This window comes from Acomys minous (assembly GCF_964271855.1).
Source record: "Acomys minous genome assembly, chromosome: 17".
NCBI classification, from domain to species: domain Eukaryota; kingdom Metazoa; phylum Chordata; class Mammalia; order Rodentia; family Muridae; genus Acomys; species Acomys minous.
The window spans coordinates 17,209,250-17,234,686 of NC_140500.1; the positions used below are offsets into that span (position 1 = coordinate 17,209,250).

General features: G+C 40.3%; 1 protein-coding gene across 2 annotated transcripts; it reads left to right on the forward strand.

Moving 5' to 3' along the window:
• Nucleotides 1-13,591: 13,591 nt before the first annotated feature.
• On the forward strand, nucleotides 13,592-24,793 carry CLEC7A (C-type lectin domain containing 7A). Of its 2 annotated transcripts, XM_084766606.1 has the most exons (6): nucleotides 13,592-13,815; nucleotides 15,394-15,492; nucleotides 16,523-16,657; nucleotides 17,860-18,011; nucleotides 19,732-19,850; nucleotides 22,665-24,793. In XM_084766606.1, exons 1-6 carry the CDS (start codon nucleotides 13,740-13,742, stop codon nucleotides 22,789-22,791), a joined length of 708 nt encoding a protein of 235 aa, XP_084622732.1. In that variant the 5' UTR covers nucleotides 13,592-13,739; the 3' UTR covers nucleotides 22,792-24,793. The 2 variants fall into 2 exon arrangements, with proteins under 2 accessions (XP_084622732.1, XP_084622733.1); XM_084766607.1 differs by lacking the exon at nucleotides 16,523-16,657 and having other exon boundaries at nucleotides 13,596-13,815.
• The last annotated feature ends 644 nt before the right edge of the window (nucleotides 24,794-25,437 follow it).

Genomic DNA, 25,437 nt, shown 5'->3' on the forward strand with positions numbered 1-25,437 from the left:
TTTACCTTGGGTTTACCTTGAGGTCTATGACTGGTTCCAATGCTTTGCAGGTTATGCCTTGAAGCTCTTGGTTTTCCATGTGGACACTCAATTGCTTCAGCAACCTCAAGGAGTTGCAATTGCCCTTTAAAAGCCCTTTACTATTTCCACGGGCTTTCTCCCTCTGACTTCTCTGTGCATTTTTCTACCACAGCCACAGCACTATCTTGAATACTATAGTTCTATAACAAACACTGAAATCATGCAATGATGACACTTGAGATATATTATTGTCCAAAGCTGTTTCCGTTGGTTTGTGCTACTGTTTCCATATGCAGTTTTGAACTGGCTCATCAACTCTACAAAACCCCTTTGGGAATTTTGATTTTAGCTATATTGAATCTACAGATAGATTTTAAGAAATCTAAAACCTTTAAAATGCTAATTAACAGCCAGGGATGGTGGCACACATCTTTAATTCCAGCACTTAGGAGGCAGAAGCAAGTGTATCTTTATGAGTTCAAGGCCTGCCATAACTACATAGTGAGATCCTATCTCAAAATAAAACAAAATAATGCTGGTTCCCAAACAAAAAATAATCATTTATGCATTCTTTGAGCTCTCTGGACAATGTTTTGTATTTCCTCTGTGCAGGTATATTGCTATAATTGTATACTTCATACTTTCCAAGTTACTATAGATGGAATGGCCGCCTACAATTTTAATTTGTAAGTATTTGTTGTTAGTGTACAGAAAAGCAATGGATTTTGTATTAGTCTTGTACTCTAAGGTCTTGGTAAGCTCATTCTGTTTTTCTTGCAGCTTTTCTTCCATTTGCTGCTGGATTTTTGGCACAAGTAATCTAAACATAATCAAATAAAAATACTTCACATTTCTGTGAAAGTCTGTATTTTGACTTTTACCTAAAGTTTTTTTTTTTAACCTGTATTATTTAACCTGTGTCGGTGATGAGCATGTGAGAATACACAGACAGAGAACAACTCTGGGGAGTTGGTTTTCTCTTCCCATTACTTACTTCAGGGCATGAGACTCTCAGGTCATCCGGTGTGGCGGCAAGTGTCCTGATCTGCTGAGCCATCTTGCTAGACCAGACTTTTCCCTTTCCTATGGTGAGAGTTTGCAGGGAACGAATTCCTATTGCTTGTGTATGACTGATACCATTATTTCACAACCATTTGTGAAAGTCTTTTCCATGACTATAGCAGCCTAGCCCAACAGCCTTTTTTTTCCCTGTACTTTAGTTGTTTTGTTCTCAGTCCACTCATTGCTATTCTTTGTGTGTGTTAGGCGTAGAAGGTGCTCACGCATGCAGGCACACGTGGATGGAGACCTGAGGTGGAGGTTGGATATCTTCAGAGACTTCCCTACCTTATTTTTGCACACGGTTTCTTGCACTGAACCTGGGACTTCACTTTTGGCTAAACTGCCTGACCAGGAAACTCCAGGAATCCTCCTGTTTCCCCACACCTACACCAGAGATACAGGCTGGTGACATCTGCTCAGGATGGGATCCAAACTCTGGTTCTTAGGCTTTCATAGCAAACACCTTATCATCACAGTCACCTCCCAGCCTCCACTGCTGTAGTTTCTGTGACAAATAATTTATTATTCTCACCTCACCTTGATATTACTTCTTCTACTGGGGAGATGACAAACCAATACAAAAATCTCCTGTACTCTCCGCCTGGGACATCTTCATATCTTTGTTTTCCCAAATGCCTCAGCTCAAGGAGTTCCCCAGCACCCCCTTAACTCTCCTGCCCTCCCAGTGGCTTGGCTCCGTTTTAAACGTGCTATGCTTGGGCAATCAACAGAGCTTACTTTGTTTCTTTTCCAACTTACTGTCTTTGCAGTTCGCTATCCACTGTTTTGAAACTGAATGCTTTGTGGGTCATGTCCATCACTCCTCCATCCTGGCTCTAGGCAAAAATCCAAAGTTAACTATTGTTTTTTTTAAAGCTGGGGAGTTAGCACTGAACAAAGATGCATCCAGCTCAAAACATACATAACCTAAAACAAAATAAAACAAAACAAAAACAAACAGGGTCTAAGACTCAAGGTGCAATTCTTATCTGGCTGGTGCAGTTGCTGTTTCAAAGCTGATGACAGAGCTAACTTTTAGATGTTATATATTCATACCTTTTAGATGTAATATATTCATATGCAGGCAGTGTATGAATCCTCACTCCTGTTCCCTGAAGTTTTCAGGGAGCCTGGAGCCTCACTGCCTGAACCTGTGTTCTGAAGTGTCTTCTCTGACCTGGGCTCTCCTGGGTTTATCTGTTCGTTCATACACAGAATACCAATCCCAATGCTTGTCTATGTTGCTATTCTTGACATTATTTTAATCAGGTCCCAACTACACACAGCTCTTTCCCTGTGGTTTGTTTATGCCCAGTGTGCTGAGACTATTCTTTTACAATTTAAAAGTGGAACAAAAATACATATGCAGTGAGGTGTAGGTGACTTGCAATTTTTTTAACATTTGTTCTCAGGGTTTTTTTTTTTCAGAGAAAGTTTCCTGATTGCTGTATAAATTTGCTGACTTTACTCATGCATTTCTTTCATGAGAACTGAGCATGCTGATTTAGCATGAGGGCTTTGAGGTCAGCCTGAGTTCAAACTCAGCTGCTGACTTTCCCAGTTATCAAGGGCAATTTGCTGGCCACCATGTGTTTCCATTTCTTCAGATGAAACATAAAGAATAACATCACTTGCTATAGCTCACAGCTACCTGAGAATCTGTCAAGTTTAAAGAGTACTTTTAGTAACTGTTCTTTGTCCTTTTTAACACCCTAAGATGTTCTTGCTTGCTTAGCAGACTCTAAAACTTTTATGTGTAGTGAATGAACAGCCTAAAGAAATCAACTTGGCCTCAACTCTATGTGTGTTATCTAGAAGTCTGTGTTGAAGCATCGTGGCCCAGAACATACTGTCTGGCACATAAAAATGAGTGGCATGCTTTTTGTCTTTCATCATAGAAGTTTCTGGTGGGATTTCTCAGGGCTCTACAGGACATTCAGCTCGACAGAGGAGCAGATGTAGAAGAGCATACGTTTTCAAAGACTGGATTTCATCAGAGAACTTCCTCTAACAAAGCTGTGTTGCTCTGGCTGGTAACATGAGCACAGAAGATGCTTTTTTCCCCCTGTATGTACTGCTAATTTATTTTTTTTTATAGCTTATCAAGTAACTTGAATACACTGAAAATATTTCATCTTGAATCTAGACTTGGGAGTCTAAGGCAGGAAGATTGCTGTGAGTTTCAGGCAAGCCTGAATCACTTACTGAATTCTAGGCCAGCCTGGGCTACGGACTCAGACTCTGTCCCAACAAACCACAATAAATAAAAAGTATCTAATATGTATATCTTAGTATCAAAGCTACTTAAAATTTTTTATTTATATCTATATATTGTGTGTGTGTGGTTTTGTTTATATGTGGCCACGTGTACCATGGCATCCATGGTAGTCTGAGGACAACTTGTGGGAGTCAGTCTGCTTCTTCTATCCTGAGATCGAATTCAGGCCATCAGATTTGGCAGCTGACCCATCACTCCTCAAATTTACTGTCTTTACACCTGAACCTACTTTGTCAGTCCTCTCAAACTCCACCCATGCACATCAGCTTTCTCCTTGATGGGCAAAGCATTACTCCTGGGTGATGTCATGAGCCAGAAAACCTACAGAGCCCCAGTTTCCTTGGAGCAAATAGAAAACTTTGGGAGAAAAATGGGGTTTGACTTGTAAGGAATGATATGACTGGATTATCAATTGACTTGTGTGTGAACTTCGAGCAATCTGGGCTTTTACAGTTATTAAGCTGGCTTTCAGTTACAACGTATTGAAACTTAATGGTCTATGTCATGGTTCAGCCAACAGCTACCACATGCCTCAGCTGTTTCTTGGTTGCCTAACTTTATTATGAGTACACCCAGCGGTTCATTTATTATTTAACACTTACAGAATAAGCAAATCAATTGCAGTATGAATAATTTAAGCCCAATAAAAACATCTCATAGCACTGGCAACAGAAATCTAGCTCAGTATATTCATAAATGTCAAACCATCTGTTTTTTTTTTTTTTTTTTTTTTTTGCTAAGCTATTTGTTAAGATTGCTTGTAAAGCGCTCTCTCACTTGGTAGCAATTTCAAAGTTAAGTAGTTTTCCTATGAGTGTATGTCCACCTAATAAACAACGTTTTAGAAATGATACAGAGTGTTTAATATGTGGTTTTTTAAAAAAAAATCTGTCCAGAACAGGATATGGAAGGACATACCTGCAATGTCTAAATTCAGGGGATTGAAGCAGCAAAAATGCTGTGTTCAAGGCCCATCTGGGCTACATGTTTCCAGGCCAGTCTGAGTGTCCTGGCTAGCTTTAACTGTCAACTTCATGGAACCTAAATTTATTTTTGGGGAAAAAAACCTTTACTGAGGAATTGCTAAATCAGATTGGGGCGAGCGGTGAGGGTGGGGGTGGGGTGTTACTTGATGCAGGAGAGACTCCTCCTCCCTGTGCACTCCTCCCTCCCCCCATTCACAGTGGGTAGTACCATCTCTGGGCAGGGGTTTCTGAGGGGCAGCAGGATACATTTGTCTCTCTCTGCCCTTGACTATGGCTGTGAAGTGGACTGGCTGCATAAGTTCCCGCCTTAGCTTCCACTCAATGAAGGTCAGTAGCCTGAAACTACAAGCTTAATAAACCTTTTCTTCCCCTATGTCACCCCAACAGGCACAGAAATAAAACTGCAGTGTAAGGCCCTGTCTCAGCAACAACAGAAATAGCATTTGGGATGCAGAGGCAGGTGGAAATCTGTGAGTTTGAGTCTGTTCTGGTCTAAACACCATGAGTTCTAGGCCAGCCTCGGCCTATATATGAGATCCTGTCTAAACAAACAAACAAACAAACAAACAGAAACAAAACACAGTACCTCAACTGACTACATGCTTCAGTAACTTAGATGACGAAGTAATTGTATCAAATATTTTTTATTTTCCATTATTCTAATTAGCCTTGACAGAGAAATATGAATTCTTTAATTTTTTAAAGTTCATTTATTCATTCACTCACTAAATGATTGTTCAGTGAGAATTAATGCTAAAGAGAATCTCTCTATAACGGAAAGTGTGGAGAGGACAATTAAAGGAACACAGAGGTCATTCCCATGATGCTCAGGGGCTGTGTTGAGGAAGAAAAAGAATTTAAAGCAACTACATGTATATAATTGCATTAATTTAACACAAGGAAGTGGTTAGCTTAGAATTCGTAATAAATAAAGCAAGTATAGGCAGGGTGTTTTTTTTCAGTCTGCTAAGTTGTAAATTTGTAGCAGATATTAAAAATTAGAAATAAAATAGGCAAACATGACTATGAGTAAGCCACATGAGCCTGAAGAAAAAAAAAAAACAACTTTTAAAAACCACAGTTGTAGAATAGGGAACAGCAACCTTTAGCAGCATTTCCACCCTGATAAGTCTGCAACTTAACCATGGTGAGATATGTCTAATTTGCCATGAAGTCCCTAAAACAAGGCTGTAGATGGCGCCATCACTTTGTCCATTTGCAGTGTGATTTTTGTTTGTGTGATTTTCGTTTATTCCTGCCAGCCTGGCTTAGATCACACACTGTAGGATATTTATTCTCATTCAGCAGTTTTGCCTCTTTTCACCGGATCTCAGTAGGCGTTTTCGCAGAAGGAAACCAGCTCGGGAAGCACACTTTTTTTTTCTCCTTTATTAATTTATTCTTGTTACATCTCAATGGTTATCCCATCCCTTGTATCCTCCCATTCTTCCCTCCCGCCCATTTTCCCCTTATTCCCCTCCCCTATGACTGTTCCTGAGGGGGATTACCTCCCCCTGTATATATTCATAGGGTATCAAGTCTCTTCTTGGTAACCTGCTGTCCTTCCTCTGAGTGCCACCAGATCTCCCCCTCCAGGGGACATGGTCAAAGGTGAGGCACCAGAGTATGTGAGAAAGTAATATCCCACTCTCCACTCTACTGTGGAGAGTGTTCTGTCCATTGGCTAGATCTGGGTAGGGGTTTAAGGTTTACCCCCTGTCATTCAGTTGCTCTGAGGCATCAAAGGAGAAAGGACACCATCACCTGCTGTGTCCCTGGATCCTGAATTTAGAAGCAGCACTAGTGATTTATTTACAGTGATCTGATGCCTGCTTCTCTCTGTAAGAACACCATATGAATTGCTTCCAATAGGTTAGGCTCAGTTACTTTATTCTAAATAAAACTGTGTATGCATTGTGAATGCAGTGGGAAAAAAAAAGAAAAGAAAAGAGCCACCGTGAGTAGAAGAATGAAGGACAAAGTATAGGTCACCCAAAGCACACAAATAAATATGGAAGAAAAAAAAAACCACCAACAACACACACTCCACAGAGATACCCAAACATTACGCCATATTTGATACATTAACAATTACGACTTTCAATTAAATGTAAGACAAACTTTTAAATTAAATAAATTACATGTATATTGTCACTAAAACAAAACAAAAAATAAATTAATAAAATTCTTCCTCCTTGAAAATAGCGCTTACCATTTTTTTTCTTCATTTCTTTGTACCTTCCCAGGGCAATTTAGAGACAACCCAGTTGTGGCATGGGGCTAGAGGTTGGAATTGCAGATAGTTCAGCGTGATGAGTACCGTCAGAAGCATGGGCGCTTTCCTGTCTGGCTCCAATCACCACGCTGGGCATTGAACTCAGCGTATCTGGAAAGATAGGATGCTCTTCCTTTTCAGGGTTTGAGACTGAACCATACATATGCTGCATTGACTGTAACATAAGAGATTGTAACATAATTGACTGTAACATAAGAGATTACGTATGCTTTTGAAGCATTATCGTTCATCTTTATATCAGGTATAGATGGATGATCTTTTTCATTTATTTGTTTAATCGTCTTACAGCCTGATCCCAGACCCCTCCCTTCTCTTCTCTCAGTTCCATCCTTATCCCCACCCCCATCCCCATTTCCTCCTCTCCTTCTTCTCAGAGAAGCGGGGGATGGGGGGGGAGTGGGGGGGATGGGGGGAAGTGGGGGGGATGGGGGGGAGTGGGGGGGATGGGGGGAAGTGGGGGGGATGGGGGGGGAAGGGACCTCCAAGGGGTGCTAACCCACCCTGGCATCTCAAGTAGCAGATTTTTAAAGGTGGTATCTCATGTAGCCTAGGATTGCAATTGCTTACGTTAGTCTCCCGTGTGCTGTGAGAGACACCACGCCCAGGTTCCTAATGAGAGGGCAGTAGGAAGGGGAAGACAGGAGGATATAGCGTAATGACACATATGGTTGGAAATGTAGTTATGCAGCCCATTGTTTCATATGATAACCTAAAAACAAGAAAAAAGAGAATCATCAACTGAATAATAATAATTGTTATTGATTTTAAAGTACATTTTCCTTGGTATTTATAGACACATAAATGCCTAAGTATGTTTACACATTGAGTCAATGTGTATTCATTGAAAACACATTTTTCTTTGGGTTGAATAAAAATTTCTTAGGACATATTAGTGTGACTAATACACATAAGATTCTTTTTTAAAAATTAATTTATTGAGATTACATCCCAATTGTAATCCCATTAATTATCCTTCCATTCCCCCTCCCTCCTTCTTTCACCCTATTCCCTTCCCCTAGACCTGTGATAGAAGGAGCCCTCCCTCGTCCTCCATCATATGATCACAGCCTAACAGGTCTCTTCTTCATAGCATGATTCTTAACTAATAGAAGCAGTTTTTTATTCCTTTGATTGATTATATATATATATATAATTTAGTTATTTTCATGCCCCATACTCCTCTCTCACCCCCAGGGGCCATCGTCTCAACAACCCTCTCATACTTCCATGTCTTCTCACGTGTGACCCACTGAGTTTAATTGACTAGCGAGGACTGAGGGGAACTTGGCAGCACTGCCTTACATCCCGTTGTCTGTGTCGTCTCATAAATTAAGAGCGCTCCTTTCCTCTAGACACTGAAAGAGGATCTTTCCCTCCTTCTCTCGGTCACATGGCCTGTGTCAGGGTGGATCTTCCTCTTTGCCTTGTTTTCTCAGAATTTTCAAAATGCCTTACTGAACATTCTGGGGAGGCCTCCCTGTTAAAGCCCGGCTGCGGCTCTGAAGAGGTCCAGGGTACGGTCCTGGGGCTGGATGCAGATGCCCTTCCAGTTCGCTTTATCTCTTGGGTCGCCAAAGTTGATGGCTCAGGCAACTGATCAGGATTGAAAGAAGAAAGAGGCAAGGGAGCCCAGGGTTCCTTCTCTAGAGACTGGCTGTAGGAAAAAAATTTAAATTGACCACAATTTTCTTAGGGCTGAGGTTGTAAAAGTGGTTTTAGCCACAAACTGTATGAGGGTGGTAGAAATAGGCTCTTTGATCTGTAGATAGGCCTCTTTGTGGAGGCCTATGAATCCTAAGAGGCTGATGATAAAGCTCTGGAACTGGTAATATATTTGTGAATCTATAGGGAAATAAGATAAGAGAGAGATAGAAACCCCCCCCCACACACATACATTCAAGAGAAAAGGTGGATGAAATTAGACATCTCAATTTCATCTGAAGTCAAGTTTCCAATTTTCAACAAATACATTCTAGAGAAAAGGTGGATGAAGTCAGGCATCATGACTTCAACTGAAGTTAAGCTTCCCAATTGCGATGTCGTTTATTGTTGGTGACCATACTTATACTTCTGAGAAAAGGGAATTACCTCATAGTCGAAAAGGGGCAATCAATCACGAAAACAGACGAATTCTAAAATACAACAGGTTACATGTTTTAAAGATAAACATTTCTTACTTAAGTATCCATTACATAAATTCACAGTGAGTTCAGAGTGACAAGGCCTAAAAGTTACAAGAATATATGATTTATCATAATGAGTCCAGGACAATAATTTTATCTGTCTTTCAGTCTAAGAAACAGAGTAAATTCAGACATCTCTACGTAGCTTCATTCCAGTTTGGGGCCATGGGAAGTTTAAGCCAACTTGCCTATATTTATGGTGAAATGCCAGGATTCCTGGTACCATCTGGAGTGGAGGCTTATCTGAGCTCATAAATCTTCCACAAGGCTATCCCTAGTGAGGCATCTGGAGGTCCACAAAGGTATTTATTTCAGCCACAAACTCTCTAAAATGTTTTAGAATATCTAAAACAATTTAGTTTTAAAACCATCTGAATCAAATCAGAAATTCTATAATCAGGGATTAATTCTCATCTGAATGACAAACAGTATATCCTCAAACAAGATCCTGTAGGAAGTTTTTTCAATCAGAGCTGGTCGATACCCAGAAAGTAACAGTTCACACCAATATCAGATGTTTTTTTCTTTTTGTTTTTTCGAGACAGGATCTCTCTGTGTAACCTTGACTGTCCTGGACTCACTTTGTAGACCAGGCTGCCCTTGAATGTAGCCTTGGCTGTCCAGGACTTGCTTTGTAGACCAAGCTGGCCTTAGACTCATAGTGATCCACCTGCCTCTGCCTCTCTGGGTGCTGGGATTAAAGGCATGCCCCGCCATGCCCAACTCTAATGCCAGGTTTTAGAGAGATGGAAGCAATTCTGGGGTGCATCACAGTACAAACTTTGCAAAAATACCAGATCCCTTCCAGAGATCTCTCATGCCTACTGAACTTCCCCAAATCAATGGCTCCTGACAGCATGTCAGGGGCTGGAAGCAGTTCTTGGGGCGCATCATGGTACAAGACCTTGCAAATACCAGATCACCTCCTAGACAGCCCACATGCTTAGTGAGGTCCCTTAACAATGTGGCTCTTGGCACCTCTCCTTCTCTACATTTCACCCTGCTGCTTTGCAAAGATTCTATCATTGGATTGAACAGCTAGTGGATATTTAGAATAGATAGACATGGCCCTTCTATGGCACATCCGGGAAAAGTCACTAAGACTTGTGTGGCAGAGGATGTAAGAAGGGAAGAAGAATCTCACTTACTCTCTGCTAAGCGCTCACTTACCCTCTCCATCCACACTAGACTTTGAGAACTACATACTCATTTTCATATAACAGCCCTCCCACCTTCACCAGCACATCTGGCAGACCTACCATGGCTTCCAAATAACTGAAGGCTTCGTTTCTAAGGACTGATGGGTCCAATAGACTGAGCTGCCTACACAAGCTTGATGCGCACAGTGCTACCAGCTTCTCAAGTCAGAGCTGAGTCTGATATTTCATGATCGGGAAGAATGAGGAGTTTTTGAGACCCTGTCTGTAAAAAAACAGGCAAAAAAAATCCAAGTTGGTAGCAGGTGGTAGGTAAATCCACCCTTGTAATATATGTTTGGAATTTCCAACACAGTATCTTCTCTCTGCTCTTGGTATAAGAAGTCCAGTACCCTGACCAGTTTCCTCAAGGGCAAGGATTCAAAGAGATCACTCTTGCTATCTCTCGGTCTCTGAGGGTTGCAGGTGCGTATGTTGCTTTAGAGTGTGCCACTGCCTCCTGTCATAAAGATGGGAAGTTTCTTAATGAAAAAGTGTCAACAGACAAGTCCAGATGAAGACTCACTCTGGCTGCCCCTTTACTTCCACAGTTTCTTTCCATTAGCACACTCCAGCTTTGAAAAAAGGCTTTAGATTTTGTTCTGTGGACTCTGACATCCGTTCACATTAAACCTACTACTTCTCCATCCCCAGACATTTTAGACTTCTGGTTCAGTCTATGACATGCATCTCAAGAGCCCAGAAGAATGAAGCTACTGGAGAAGAAAACAATTCCAAATCTTGTTCTTTGATCAAACTTTTATTTATTTATTTTTATTCATTTTACAGCCTGATCACAGACCCTTCCCTCCTCAACTCCTGGTCCCACCCTCACACCCCCTTCTACATCTCCCTATTTCCTTATCCTCAGAGAAGGGGAGGCCGCCCCCCATGGGATCAACCCATCCTGGTACATCAAGTCACAGCAAGACTAGGCTCATCCTCTCTCGCCGAAGCCAGAGAAGGCAGCCCAGCTATACAAAAGGAATGCAAAGGTAGGCAACAGAGTCAGTGACAGCCATGCTCTGATTGTTAGGGGACCCACAATTTGAGGATGCTGCAATCCGCTCCATTTGTATAGAGGATCTAGGTCCAGCCCATGCATGTTCTTTGGTTTGTGCTTCAGTCTCTGTGAGCCCCCAGACTCTGTAGGTCTTCTGCAGTGTTCTGATCTCTCTGTCCCACTCAATCCTGCCTTACCCCCTTTCTACATGTCTCCTCCAGCTCCTCACACTGTTTGGATGTGGGTCTTTGCATCTGTTTCCATCATATTCTGGATGAACTCTCTCAGAAGACAGTTATGCTAGACTCCTGTCTGCGAACATAATAGAGTACCATTAATCATGTGAGGGGTTGGCTTTCTCCAGTGAGGTGGTTCTCAAGTGTGGCCAGTCATTGACTGGCCATTCCCTGTATTGCTGTTCCTTCTTCATCTCTGCAATACTTATAGGGAGGAAATTTTTGGGTCAAAGGTTCTGTGTGTGGATTGGTGCCTCCCTCCCTCATCTGGAAGTCCTACCTAGCTATAAGAGGTAGCCTCTTCAGGCTCTATAGTTCCCCCTCTGGTAGAAGTCTCAGAGAGGGTCACTGCCATAGACTTCCAGAGGCTTCCCTGACCGAGAGAAGCCCTCTCATTGGTTTCAGTTCTCTTTCCCAGCCTTCTCCCTCTACACTCCTGATCCTAACCCTTGTTTCCCTCCCTACTCCTTTCCCACCCAGATCCCTCTCTCTGTCTACTCCAATGTCTCCTTATTTCCCCCTCTGAATGAGACTCAAGTATCCTCCCTTGAGCTCTCCTTGTTACTTGGCATCTTTGGGTCTGTGGATTGTAGCCTGGTTATCCTGTACTTTATGGCTAATATCCAATTATAAGTGAGTGCATACCATGTGTTTATTTCTGGGTCTGTGTTACCTTACTTGGGATGATCTTTTCTAGTTCCATCCATTTGCCTGCAAATTTTATAAATTTTTTTTGTTGATGTTGAGTAGTACACCATTGTGTAAATGTACCACATTTTCTTTATCCATTCTTCAGTTGAGGGACATCTAGCTTGTTTCCAGTTTCCAGCTATTCCAAATAAAGCTGCTATGAACATAGTTGAGCAAGTGTCTTTGTGATACAAGGCACATACCTAAACATAATAAAGGCAATATACAGCAAGGCTATAGCTAACATCAAATTCTCCATATCTATTCAATTCAATATGTACTTGAAGTGCTAGCTATAGCAATAAGGCAACTAAAGGAGATCAAGAGGATACAAATTGGAAAGGAAAAAGTCAAAATATTGCTATTCGCATATGATATGACAGCAAGTGATCCCAAAATTCTACTAGGGAACTCCTATAGCTGAGAAACACCTTCAGTAAAGTGGATGGATAAGAAATTAACTAAAATAAATCAGGAGCCCTCTTTTATACAAATAATAAATAGGCAGATAAAGAATTTAGAAAAACAACACCCTTCACACAGAGCCAAAATATTATAAAATATCTTGGTGTAACTCTCACCAAGCAAGCGAAAGACCTGCATGACAAAAACTTCAAGTTTCTGAAGAAAGAAATTGAAGAAGATATCAGAAGATGGAGAGATCTTTCACGCTCATGGCTCAGTAAGATTAACATAATAAAAATGGCCATCTTACCAAACACAATTCAAAGTCTTAAAAGCATATTAGATTTTGTTTCAGTTACTTGTTCTAGTTTTAAATTTTGCATTTTTGGGGCCTGGAGAGACAGTTCAGAGGTTAAGAGCACTGCCTGCTTTTCCAAAGGTCCTGAGTTCAATTCTCAGCAATCACATGGTAGCTCACAACCATCTGTAAAGAGATCTGGTGTCTTCTTCTGGCTTGCAGGTGTACTTTCAGGCAAAACATTGTATACATAATAAATAGATCCAAATTTTTTTTCCATTTTCTGAGTATTGATGTCTTTTTCTCCTCATTTGATAATAGTAAATGTAATTTCTGCTCAGGTAGAATTCTTGGAGGGTTGAGACAGAATGAGAAAGCACAGATGCTGTGTAGGACCAAGGCAAAGTAATCACCAACAAGTGTTTACTCCTGTGTATTTCTAGTCCATGACAAGTCCCAAAGAGAATAATCCACTTTGTGTTGCTGGAGTAAACGTGGTTCTGCTACTCACCTGTGCTTCCTCCACTAGGTATTGCGTTTCTCAGTGGCTAGCCTCCTTGCAAGTGTTGCCAACTCCTGGCAGTTGTGGCGGTATTTAATGCATATTTATGGGACGCACACATGCAAGGATGTGGGCACGCAAACAGAATTCTAACAAACTAATGGTGAATTCAAGGTGCCCAAACTACTCAGCAGTTTACATAAGCCACACCAGTTAGTTATGACAACTTCAGTGGGGAGTGTAACGAAAACCTTTTAAGACTAATCTATGCACCAGTTGTAGAGTTGATGTGTAACACCACCTGAGCACTATGTAACCCTGCAGTTTTCTTCAGAACTCGCAACCTCAGAAACAGGATCTAGAGGCAAAAGATGGGAAATTACTCCGACGTGGTTTTCATTTCCTGCTTTGCGCACTGTCTAGACTACTTAAGCTGAGCTCCGTAAACTTCAGCAAAGGACTGTGCCAGGCTTTGGTTTCAAGACCATCACCCTGGCAGTTATTTTAATTAGAAAGAACATCCAGGTGCTCTACCTACCTAGGACCCAGTGAAACAAGGAAATATCACTCGCATATAGAGAATATGGATGAAGATGGGTATACTCAATTAGACTTCAGCACTCGAGATATCCACAAAAGACCCATGGGATCAGAGAAAGGTATCTATTTTCATTCTGCTTATAAAACCTTCATTCTCGTTAACTAAATAACAAAGGGAGAGACTCTTAAATTGTAGGATTTCCTACAAAAACTATATACCAATATAGTTTTTGATGTGTGTGTGTGTACCATATATATATGTATATATATATACATATACATATACACATTCATATATATGGTATATCATTTTAAAGGCTGCTGGAAGTCATTATAGATCTTTTGAATGTTCACTAAGCCTCTTTTCCTGAAAAGTACTCAGCAACTTCCACAAATTGCTTTTGATTTGTGGCAGGAAGCAGGACTGCTCCACTCCACAGAGGCTTCATCAGTAGGAGATGGGACTAGTAACATGAGTAATAGACAAAGATGAAGGGATATAATAAAACGTCTTTTGTTGTGTGCCTCATAGTAAGTGGTGAGGGGGAGGGCAGGAGACAGGTAAATGAGCAACATGTACAGCCATACAACATTCAGTGCTAAAATGGCACGGGATGAAATCATAGAAGACTGTATGGCAAGCAAAAATGAATACATCTTTGGTTAAACCCTAAGTGAGTTCAGGAGTCAGATGCTTCCAAGTCCCAAATTTGATGTACTTTTGTAATAAGAGATGAATTTGAACTTTTAAAAATGAGATGGTGGTATATTGGTGATGGGAAACATATGCTAGATAAAAATGTTCCATTAGTGGGAGATAGATCTTAAAATAGAAACAATACAAGATATAGAGGACTTTAAAGGATCTTTCTTCTCACAGAGTGTTTTAGTCTCTTTCTGGGTCACCTATTGGGCAGCTCTGTAGGTTGGGTTTCTGGTTATGGTATTGTAAGCTTAAAACAAAAGCAGTTCACTGTTAACTTGAAGGAAGAGTAGGCTCACAGGTCCTGACATCACAGTTTGCTTTCTTCTGCTTTTTGGTGTGCACATTATGCAATTATTTTCCTCTTTTAACCACTTACACAACTCCTTTCTTGTGCAATTTGCTTGGAAAATAGTAGAAATTGAGCGGGGGAAGGGGCAAGGCATATGTGTTTATGCCACCATGTAAACCAGAGTGCCCATAATTCCTACCAGGGTTATTTCTGTGTATTTTAGCTCACTTCCAATAACAGTATTTGAAGGTGTTATTGATCCAATTTCACAACCGTAAAGTAAAAAAAAATATTATTAAGGAGGGTGTAGCAAAAATAGTTTGCTCAAGCCATGCATCGAATAAATGAATAGAGAAATCTAGCCTTAGTAATTGGTACTATTTCTCCTATGGAAAGCTGTTTGCTCTATGAACAAGTAGGGCTTCAGGGAACGAATAATGCCTAAACCTATAGACTATCCTGTGAGCCTGCAATCGAGGAGTGTACAGATGGTAAGGCAATGATACCACAGTTGAAGCAACTGAAGAAGAGACATCCTGAAACAGGCAGACAATGAAGATTCATACTAAAGACTAGACTCTCAAGCCCCTAGAGCCTAGTGACTGGTGATCTCTTTAGATCCATCCACTTTTCAGTGAGATGAGAAATTAAAGGGTTCCATAGACTTCCCTTACTCTCTTTTTTTATCTCTCGGTTTCCCAGGAAGCCGGGCTCCATCTTCTCCTTGGCGGCCCATTGCGGTGGCTTTGGGAATCCTGTGCTTGGTCGCAGTAGTAGTTGCTGCAGTCCTGGGTATCCTAGGTGAGTATAAGTGAGGGAGGTTGATGCAGCTGCACACGATGATTATGCAATTAATTCATGCTAGGCACTCTCTCAAGGGCTTGGCACACATAGCCACATTTAATCTGTACATTAAACCCATTGAGTTTATGCTATTAATTTCCATTTCATTTATAGGAGAATGGAGAGGCTGGAAGATTGAGTATTCCACAGTTATAAGCTAGTTAGTGCTGAGATCCTTAGTAGAAATGTAGACAATATGCTTAATAAAAAAATTCTTAAGGATATTGCTCTAGTATTCTACATGGATAGCTGATTTTTTTAATGGAATGTAAATAAAGTGTAAGTTAGTGGATGTAAACTTGCAGAGTTAGAGAAGGAAATACAATATGCTGTTACTTTCCCTAGGAGATTTTAATGAGTTGCATGTAATTTTTGTGAGCCTAGTGATACATAGAAATTAATTTACACATGGTATTTAATAAAAAAAAAACCTTGACTCTGCTAAGTATTGCCTGAGGCACCTCAATATTACTAAGGAAATATTTTGTAAAGAATGAATATATCTCTTTCTATATTTCTATATAGGTTTCTATATTTCATGGATCTTGTAGCAATAAAGTTGAATGATATTTTCAGAGTCTTCATAGCTCAAAATTAGTCAAATGCTTATTGAGTGAAATGGTATTCTATGAATTACATACTGGATAATTCTCAAAGAGCTGCTGTTCAAAAATAATAAAAGAAAGCAAAGGAGTATTATTGTTATTAAATTATCATTTCCCATCTTTTACAATTGCAGTTAGATCTATATCATTTTCTTCTTGCTACTTTCTTCATAGAAGTTACTTATTCCTTTCCATGTATTTGATATATCATCTATGTATCAACTATCTGCTTGTCTTTTTTATCAGCAACGTACCATTTATTATTATTAGTTATAGACATGCCCTATGTGCTTCCATAAAATATGGCTGATGGCATTTCAATTTTCAAACACAGTAGAATGACTTTCTTTTTCTCCTGTCACTATTGTTCGTGATATACGAAGCATTTTGGAGATTCAATTCAGGGAGAAATCCAGAGGAGAAAGACAACAACCTGTCAAGAACTAAAGAGAACCACAAGCCCACAAAATCATCTTTAGATGAGAAGGTGGCTCCCTCCAAGGCACCCCAAACTACAGGCAAGGGCAGAACTGAAGGAGCAGGGGGACCCTGGATTCCAGAGGTTCTGTTCCTGGTGCTGAGGGGTGGGCTGGGGGAATAAGCTTACATCCAATGACAGCACATTCAAGGCAAGTAGGACTAACAGCAATTCCTTAGCAAAACACATCCCATCAGACACCTGATAAAGTGACAGCACAAGTCCACAGCTCTTGCACTTATTAAGAGGATCAGTAACTGCTTTGGTGCTGAGACCTACAAGATATGATATAACTGATGCAATGGAAAGCACAGTGCTCAGTACCTTTACGGAACTGATATTTCTGCACTGATACAAGTAAGGGAAACAGAATGTCAGGACAAAGTGAGGAAGGGATACTGAGGACAAGAGTGTAAATGCTCATAAGAATATGCAGAAGAAATGGACTTAATACACAAATCACTGAGAACTCTGGTTAAATATATTCAATCATAGCATTTAGTTGATTTAATAACATTTTTTCCATACCCAGTCTGTGTTTCTGGTTGCATCATAATGACTGACGGATATTTTTTCCTCCAGCATTCCATCTCTGGATTTATCTCCCCATTGTTTTTAGTTAATGAAACACAAAAGAGTCTTTAAAATATAAATAATCACATATCCCCTCTATAGGATGAAGCAAGTGTAATTACTATGTGTACCAATTGACTGTGAGTGTTTTTGTTTTAGGGAGGATCAGTAGAGAAAGAGAATGTGGGCTTAAACTTGAAGTAATGGAAGAGATAAATCTAGTTTTCTGTGTAAAACACTGTAATTACTCAACTGACTTTAAATGTAATTTTATTTATGTGTATGAGTATCTTGCTTGCATTTTTGTCTGTGTACCACTTGCATGCCTGGTACCCTAAGAGACCAAAAGAGGGTTCAGATCCCCTAAAACTGGAGTTATAAATGTTGTGAACTGTCATGAAGGTGCTAGTAATAACCAAGGTCCCCTGGAAGAGCAGCCAGTGTTCTTCAGCACTGGACCAACTCTTTATACCTTACTTTTAATTTTTTAAACGAACTTAAAGAGTTTAATATATTCTGTAAAAAAAAAAAGCAGAGTCTAATTGTGTCAAAAATTAAGTATGTGTTATTGTAATACATTAATGAAAACTCATTATTAGATATGTGTGAAATGCACTAAAAGAATTAATCTGTGTACTGTGAACTTCATGATATTAATTTTCTTTCCAGGACTTTTTTCTGGGCCTTGCCCCCCTAATTGGATCACACATGAGAAAAGCTGTTATCTATTTAGCATGTCACAAAATTCCTGGTATGGAAGTAAGAGACGCTGCTCCGAGCTACATGCTCATCTACTGAAGATAGACAACTTAAAAGAATTTGTAAGCACAAACTTCTGCTGTATTTACCTGTGGTCTATATTCAACAGGGCAAGGGCGACTCCAGGACTCACAATGTTAATATCAATGTTCTATGTAACTGCAAAATCATATAGTAGGCATGTAAAGTACATAATACATGGTTTTATTTTTAGTTAATTGATTTAAAAAGGAATCACGTTTTACTTTAAAATAAATAATGTCAGGGATTGCAAGGTAGCATTTGCCAATAAGCTTGACCTGAATTTGATCCCTAGAACCGATAGAAGAGAAGAAATGCCTTCTACAAATTGCCCTTTGACCACATGAGCACTGTGGCATGCCACACAACATACACTAACAAAACAAACAAGTATATGTAAAAATATGAAAACAAATCATTTAAAACAAACTTTATGATTGTTTGGATATAGTGGTAAGAGCCCTTAATTTTTGTATATTTGTACTGCAGTTTTCTGCGTTGAAATATAGGAGAAAAACTGCCCACTTGCTACTTTAAGTACCATGAAAGATATCAGCAATATTATATATTTATGAATTGTTTATTCTTTGCAAAATACTGAGAAAGACAAAGAAGTAGGTTTTTGATTTTGTTTTATTTTTAGACATAGTTTCTGTATTATCCCAGACAGACCTGGAGCTCACTACGCAGCTCTAATCTGTACATTCTATCTTCACCATTCTGTTTTTATCCATCTGCAATCCCATACCCAGTAGCTGCAGTTCTTGTTAAGGTTAATTAAAGCAGGACTACAGACAAGAAAGAGTCATATTAGAAATCCATGTGGCCTTTGATATCAACCTGTAACTGGCAAAGAATCATTCCATTTCTGTGACAAATTCAAGAGTCTTCATTGAAACCTGAGTTATTTAATCATAAAACATGCAGAGGAGGGTGGCATGTAGATCTGGAGTAGAGCACTTATCTGGCACCTGCCAGGCTCTGCCATAGCATTGTGTTCCTTGGCAAAGGTATTAGGAATTTATATTTGCAACTTGTACAAAAACTAATGGCCCATTTCCCATGAAGCTGCCTGGGAATTGGACATTGCTGGATTTTGTGTAGTTTGTTGAATGAGGGAGAATATTGATAAGATAAGCCTATTTTTCTCCCCTTTGGTTTGTATGAGTGCTTCTGTGTGTGTGTGTGTGTGTGTGTGTGTGTGTGTGTGTGTGTGTGTGTATGTGTGCATGTTTGTGTGTGTATGTGTATGTATGTGTGTGTTTGTATGTGTGTGTGTGTGCGTGTGCATGTGTGTGTGTGTGTGTGTGTGTGTGTGTGTGTGTGTATGTGTGCATGTGTACTGAACCTGGAGAGTAGGCTCATAACTAGCAAACCCCAGGATTCTCCTGTTTTTACCCTCTACAGTACAGGAGTTAAAGACATGCAAGGATACATCCAGGTTTTTAACATGGATGCTGGGAATTCAAACCCAGGTCCTCACGTGTTGGCAGCAAGCACTCTTACCCACTGAGCCATCTTCTTAGCCTACATTCTTTATTGACATTATGAATCTGCTATTGCTGGGAAAATTGACAAGGGCTCTAAAATGAGGAACTTCACCTCTCTAGACATTCAATGATATTCAAAGATTGACAATTTTCTCTAAATTATTATCTTATACAAATATCCTTCTTTAAAAGTATCTGTTTGTCTCCGAATGCCTACAGCATTGTCTCAGGGTCCCCGCTGATGTGTGTTTGTATTTTTGTTTTACCTCAGGAGTTCATTGAAAGCCACACTTCTTCTCACCCTGTTAGTTCATTTTGGATAGGCCTCTCCCGGAATCAGACTGAAGGCCCGTGGTTCTGGGAGGATGGATCAGTATTCACTCCCAACGTGTAAGTTCCTGTAGAGGCATGGAGAGGTGGAAGCCGGCCATGCAGTTCAGACCTGCTTCCCTGTTCACGGATGAGAAACAGGGCAAGTCATGGTGGAGGGAGAGGGAGAAAGGGATAAAGAGAAAAGGATGGAGGAAGCCTGTAGGGGATGGCCACCTGGTGCTGCCGACACAGGCGTTCCCCTGGCATCTGGTCCAGGTGAGAGAGGTGCTGCTGTTCACTGCAGTTCTGTGGCTAAGAACATGCATGGGCTTGGGAGTCAGGTCTCAGCTTAAGGTAATGATTAGCCTACTCATTGGACACGAGGCATTAGACACACCGTGGTTATTTCTTTTAGAGCCATGTTCTTTATCCAAAATGGAGAACAGAAAGAGTAGCTATCCCTTAGAATGAAGTAAAGGGCATAAAAGTAAAACCATTATCATAAGTGTTTTGTTCACAGCCAATGGGAAATGATATCTTACGATGTTATTTTAAGTGCACATTACAATTGTGAGATTATAGTTTTTTCCTCATTGTGTATTGAAGACTTTGTAATTTCTATTTATCTGTTTACTAATATTTGTAATATGAAATTGCGTCTCCCTTTCAATATGTATGTGTGTATGTATCTTTTCCCCATTATATCTATCTATCTATCTAATTCACTTCAATTAATTTTTTTAAATCTTTTGATTTTTATGATGTTCCCTTTCTCTCTTATCACTTCTTCAGTTAATGTTGATTCTCATATTTACTATTACATTCCATCTAGTTTTTTCGTGTCAAATTGAATTTTTTCTCTAAATTCTTGTGATGCTTAGCTCACCCTCTCCTGTCTCTCTTCGGCTTTGTGATCATCTGGATCAAATGCTTTCCTCTATGAGTTGTTCTTTGATCCACAACTTACTTTGAAATAGATTTTTCAATTTTCATACATGCCCATGCGTCTTATATTCCTACTTACCCTTTAGACTTTAGGCTTAGTTCCTCTGTGGTCAGAAAACACACTTCACATGATGGTGATTCCCTCTTCCAGTACAGAGATTAGTAATAACAACACCCACACAGGTTTTCTTGTGTTTCTTTAAAAGTTTCACTTGGCATTTTGGAGACATATTAACAGGCATATGTAGAGTTACAATTGTTGCATCTTCTTATTTGGTGTTACTTTTCTTCCTTTCTTCCTATTTTACTGATTCTTGCTTTGATCTTTGTTTCTCTCTCTCTCTCTCTCTCTCTCTCTCTCTCTCTCTCTCTCTCTCTCTCTCTGTTTTTTCACTTGCAGCTCATGTTAAATTTTGTTTGTAATTTTAGTTTGGTCCGTTTACAGAGTGATCAGTCACCACTTTGAAACTCATATCTTGCTTATTATATCTCAATCCTGTCTATTGACTCCTGGAGTCCACTCAGCACAGTCGTTTTAAGATCTGTACCTGAAAACTCTGTGTGTATATTTTTCTTATGTCCTTTATTCAGGTTGATTTGTTTTCATAAATACCTAATTGTGTTTGATAAGTGCTTCTTATCAACATTGCATCATGAATTGTTTAGGGCTTTTTTTGTATCAACCTGAAGTTCACCGAGTAGCCTCTCATTTGCTTCCTGCAGGCACTGGTGAGAATAAAAGGCCCACTTCCCCATCCCAACCCAGGGTCACATCATCAGCACTCAGTTACCACATCTCTACTAACGCGATCCAAATGAATTCATTCACAATCCATAGAACATGCTCCCTGCTCTTCTACAGCATTTGTTAATCTTGATTTGTTTTCTGACTGTAACCATGCAGTTAGATGATTCTCTGTAAATTCACAAAATGCGCTGAACATGTTACTACGCCTTGGGTTTCAGGGTGGTAGTGACTTAACTCATGCTCCTCAACCACTTGGGTGTCAGGGAAATTTTCAGAAAATACTAGTCAAAATTCTCTGAGGCCTGAGTCAAGGTGCTTGATTGTAGCCTCTGCCCTTTCTAGAGCAGATGCTTTCAGTCTACCAACCACAAGGTCAAGAAAAGATGGCCATTCAGGTGGTAACTTTTGTACTATGGCCCAGTGGGTCCTTTAAGTGTGACTAATTGGTATTTTTTTTTAATTTCATGCAACTGATAATAGTAGTATTTCTTTTTGTTTTAAGTAATTTTCTTACCTTAATTATAAAGACAAGTTTATTACCACTTGAGGATTAATACAATCTAAATTAAAGATTCCTTTTCTTTTTTTTTATTTGATTTATACAGATTACATCTCAGTTGTTATCCCCTCACTTGTATCCTCCCATTCCTCCCTCCCTCCCTCTTTCACCCTATTCCCCTCCCCTAGGTCTGTGACAGAAGGGGACATCCTCCCCCACCATATGGTCACAGCCTGTCAAGTCCTATCCTGGTAGCCTGCTTATCCTTTCTCTGAGTGCCTCCAGGCCTCCTTAGCAAGCGGAAGTGGTCAAATATGGGGCACCAGAGTTCATGTCAGAGTCAGTCCCCACTCTCCACACAGCCGTGGAGAATGTCCTGTCCATTGGCTAGATCTGAATAGGGGTTCAATGCTTACAGCATGTATTGTCTTTGATTGGTGCAATAGTTTGAGCAGACACCCCTGGGTCTAGATCCTCCTATCATGATGTTCTTCTTGTAGATTTCTAGGACCTTCTGGGTCCTTCTATTTCCCCACTTCCTATTGGGACTCTAAGTGAGAGAAGTCTGAAATATTCCTTTTTAAATAACGTACATACCTCAAAACTATTTTTACCAATGTCCTTAACCTTTCTATCTCCATTAAAGTCCTTGCTGGGTCTCCGATTGTTTGAATTGACTCATTGTATTTCCTTTTAACAGGTTTGAAATCAGAAATACAGGCTCCAAGGAAAGCTTACTACACAACTGTGTATGGATTCATGGGTCAGAAGTCTACAACCAAATCTGTAATATTTCCTCACTGAGCATCTGTGAGAAGCAGCTGTAAATGTAATGTGTGTAAAGGAAGGTGTAAGGATGGCATAGCAGCAGCAGCAGCAGCAGCAACAACAACAACAACAACAACAACAACAACAACAACAGCAACAGAACAGAAAAGGAAAGGTGACTATTGAAAATCAAAGAAAATGCTAAGATGCTAGGTGTGGGCCATGTGAACTGTGCCACCAGGAAACTGGCATGGAGCTAGAGCAAGGTTGAGATGTGTTCAAACTCTCAATCTTGAGACCAGCAGCAGCAAGGATCTCTCCCTCCCTGTTCTGTGCCTGCACATCCCAGAACTCATAGCCTTGTGACTTCCACCCTTGCAATTCTTGAAGTAGTCACATAGCCTAGCACCTGGAATTCCTCTCCAGGAAAATAAAGCATCCACAGCATCTCAACCACAGCCAATGATACATACCAACCAGGAAAACCGTTTCCCACTCCCCACGGTTCATATAGCCCTTGTTCACCAGAATAAAGTGTACACACTCAGTTTTGCTGAATATCGCCTTAGAGAGCTGTAGCACTAAACTCTTTGGAGAAAGCCTTCTCCCCTCTGCCCCTCGTTGGGCCTGGATATTTCAGATCTACCCATTCCAGCTCTGTTTCATCCCTCCCAGCTCAGTGCCCAACAGCGCCTGGATATCCCAAGGGAAGAAACGTAGCTCCAAGACCAAAGCTAGACCTTGACCAACTTTAACTTTAGCCGATACCTTGGATGAGGAAGCTGAGACTCCTGTGCTTGTCAGTTCATAAAGAAGGCAGCACCATCTTTAGGGTAGTAAGCTACTCACCATGGACTGAAGGAAGCTCAGAAATACTGAGAGTGAATGAACATGAGGTACCCAGATCCAAATAGTACAACCAGAACATAAGCCCTACAGTACTCAGGGAACACTAAGAGGAGGGGAGCTGAAGACAGTAAGAGCTGAAGGCCCAGGACGCCTACTGCTAGTGTCTTCTAGACAGGATACTGAAGGTGTATCTAGGAACTACCAATGATACAGTCCATTAAACAAGACCTGCATAACGACAATGTTAGTTAGCATGCCAACACGGATGTATAATTTTCACAAGGTCCCCATACATGAGGAACTACAGGCAATTAATGATGCTCAAATAGGGAAAGATCTTTCTCCAAGAACAAGCCTCCTGATGTGTTACTGAATCCCAAGTAGTCCACACTAAACACATGTACAGACCAGCAACACTAAGTGGACTAGTAGGATACACACACACACACACACACACACACACACACACACACACACACACACACACTCACCCCCACCCCAAACACAAATATTACTGGAGTATACACTGTGTTTGTGTGATTTCCTTAGAGTCTAGCAGCACATCAGACATAGGTAGAAGGCAAAATACACTCCTAAATTAATAAGTGAAAAAATGAGGGAAGAAAATCTTCACTACAAATAAAGCTTTTATTTTCATCCACATGATCACTATTAAAATAATCATCACCCAAAAGCAGTGGCCCCAACTTCTTCCTCAATTAGATAACCCAGAGCATCTGTCCACCTTGTGTCCTATACGTGGTATAACAGAGGTGCTGCTCTTACAGGAAGCATGTCCTTAAGTATTATAATTTGACAGATAAATCAGATATGATAATGAGTATTTTAAAAAACATCTAGTCAGGATTAGTGTTTTGGGGCACAGAACATATTTTATTTTTTAATGCCTACTATTTTGCAGTTAACAACTAAATCTTTAGTCATTTCTTTACAAAAGCATGATGGAAATGTGACTGTTTTCCAGTGTGATTTGTCTTGTTAGCTTCTAAGATCCTCCATTAAATCCACCTGTATTTCCAGTGGGGATTTCCAAATTGCTGGGAAACTGTTTGTAGCTTCCTTAGATTGATTAATATGTGGACAGAAATTGTGCTAAGTCCATTGTATTGTTCACTTGAAAATGATTGATTTTATGTCACTGTCACCTCAATTGAAAACCTGCTTAATAAAATATCGTTGGTCTCTGAATAACCCGCCTATGTGGGTTTGCCTTCTCTCTAAAAGGGTTGCTTGGTTTGATACTAGTTAGGGATTGTGTATACTCGACAGCATTTCGCCGAAGCGTAAACTCGGATTCTTAAAGATTTTTAACAGTCTTGGAGGAAAAATTTAAATTGTCAACATCTGAAAATACTACAGAGAGGACAGTGATAAGTGTGAGGGAAGTATGACTAATTAGCTCAAGTAGGTAAAGCACAGGATGGGATTTTGGGAAGACATGAATGTTGTGTATGTGTACACATGACTTCCTGTGTGTATATGTGTGTGAGTGTGTTCACTTACCTGTGCGTATGTGGAGATAAGAGGTTGACATTCAGTGTTGTCCCGCCATCACTTGCCACATCTTCTTTGTTGGGACAGGGTCTTCCACTGAACTAGAACTCACTGTTTCCTTATGCAGCCTGGCCAGGCCATTCCCAGATCCCTCTGTTTCTCCCTTTCATCCAGTCCTGGCAGATACAGGCCACTGTAAATGGCTTCTCTGTGGGAAGTGAGAATCCCAAATTGGACTTGCATGCTTACTCAACAGCTACTGAGCCACCTCTCTAGCCTCGGGTGCAAGTAGTTTAGTTTTAGTTTTGGCTTGATTGGCTCTTTCTGGGTTCCCAGAATTG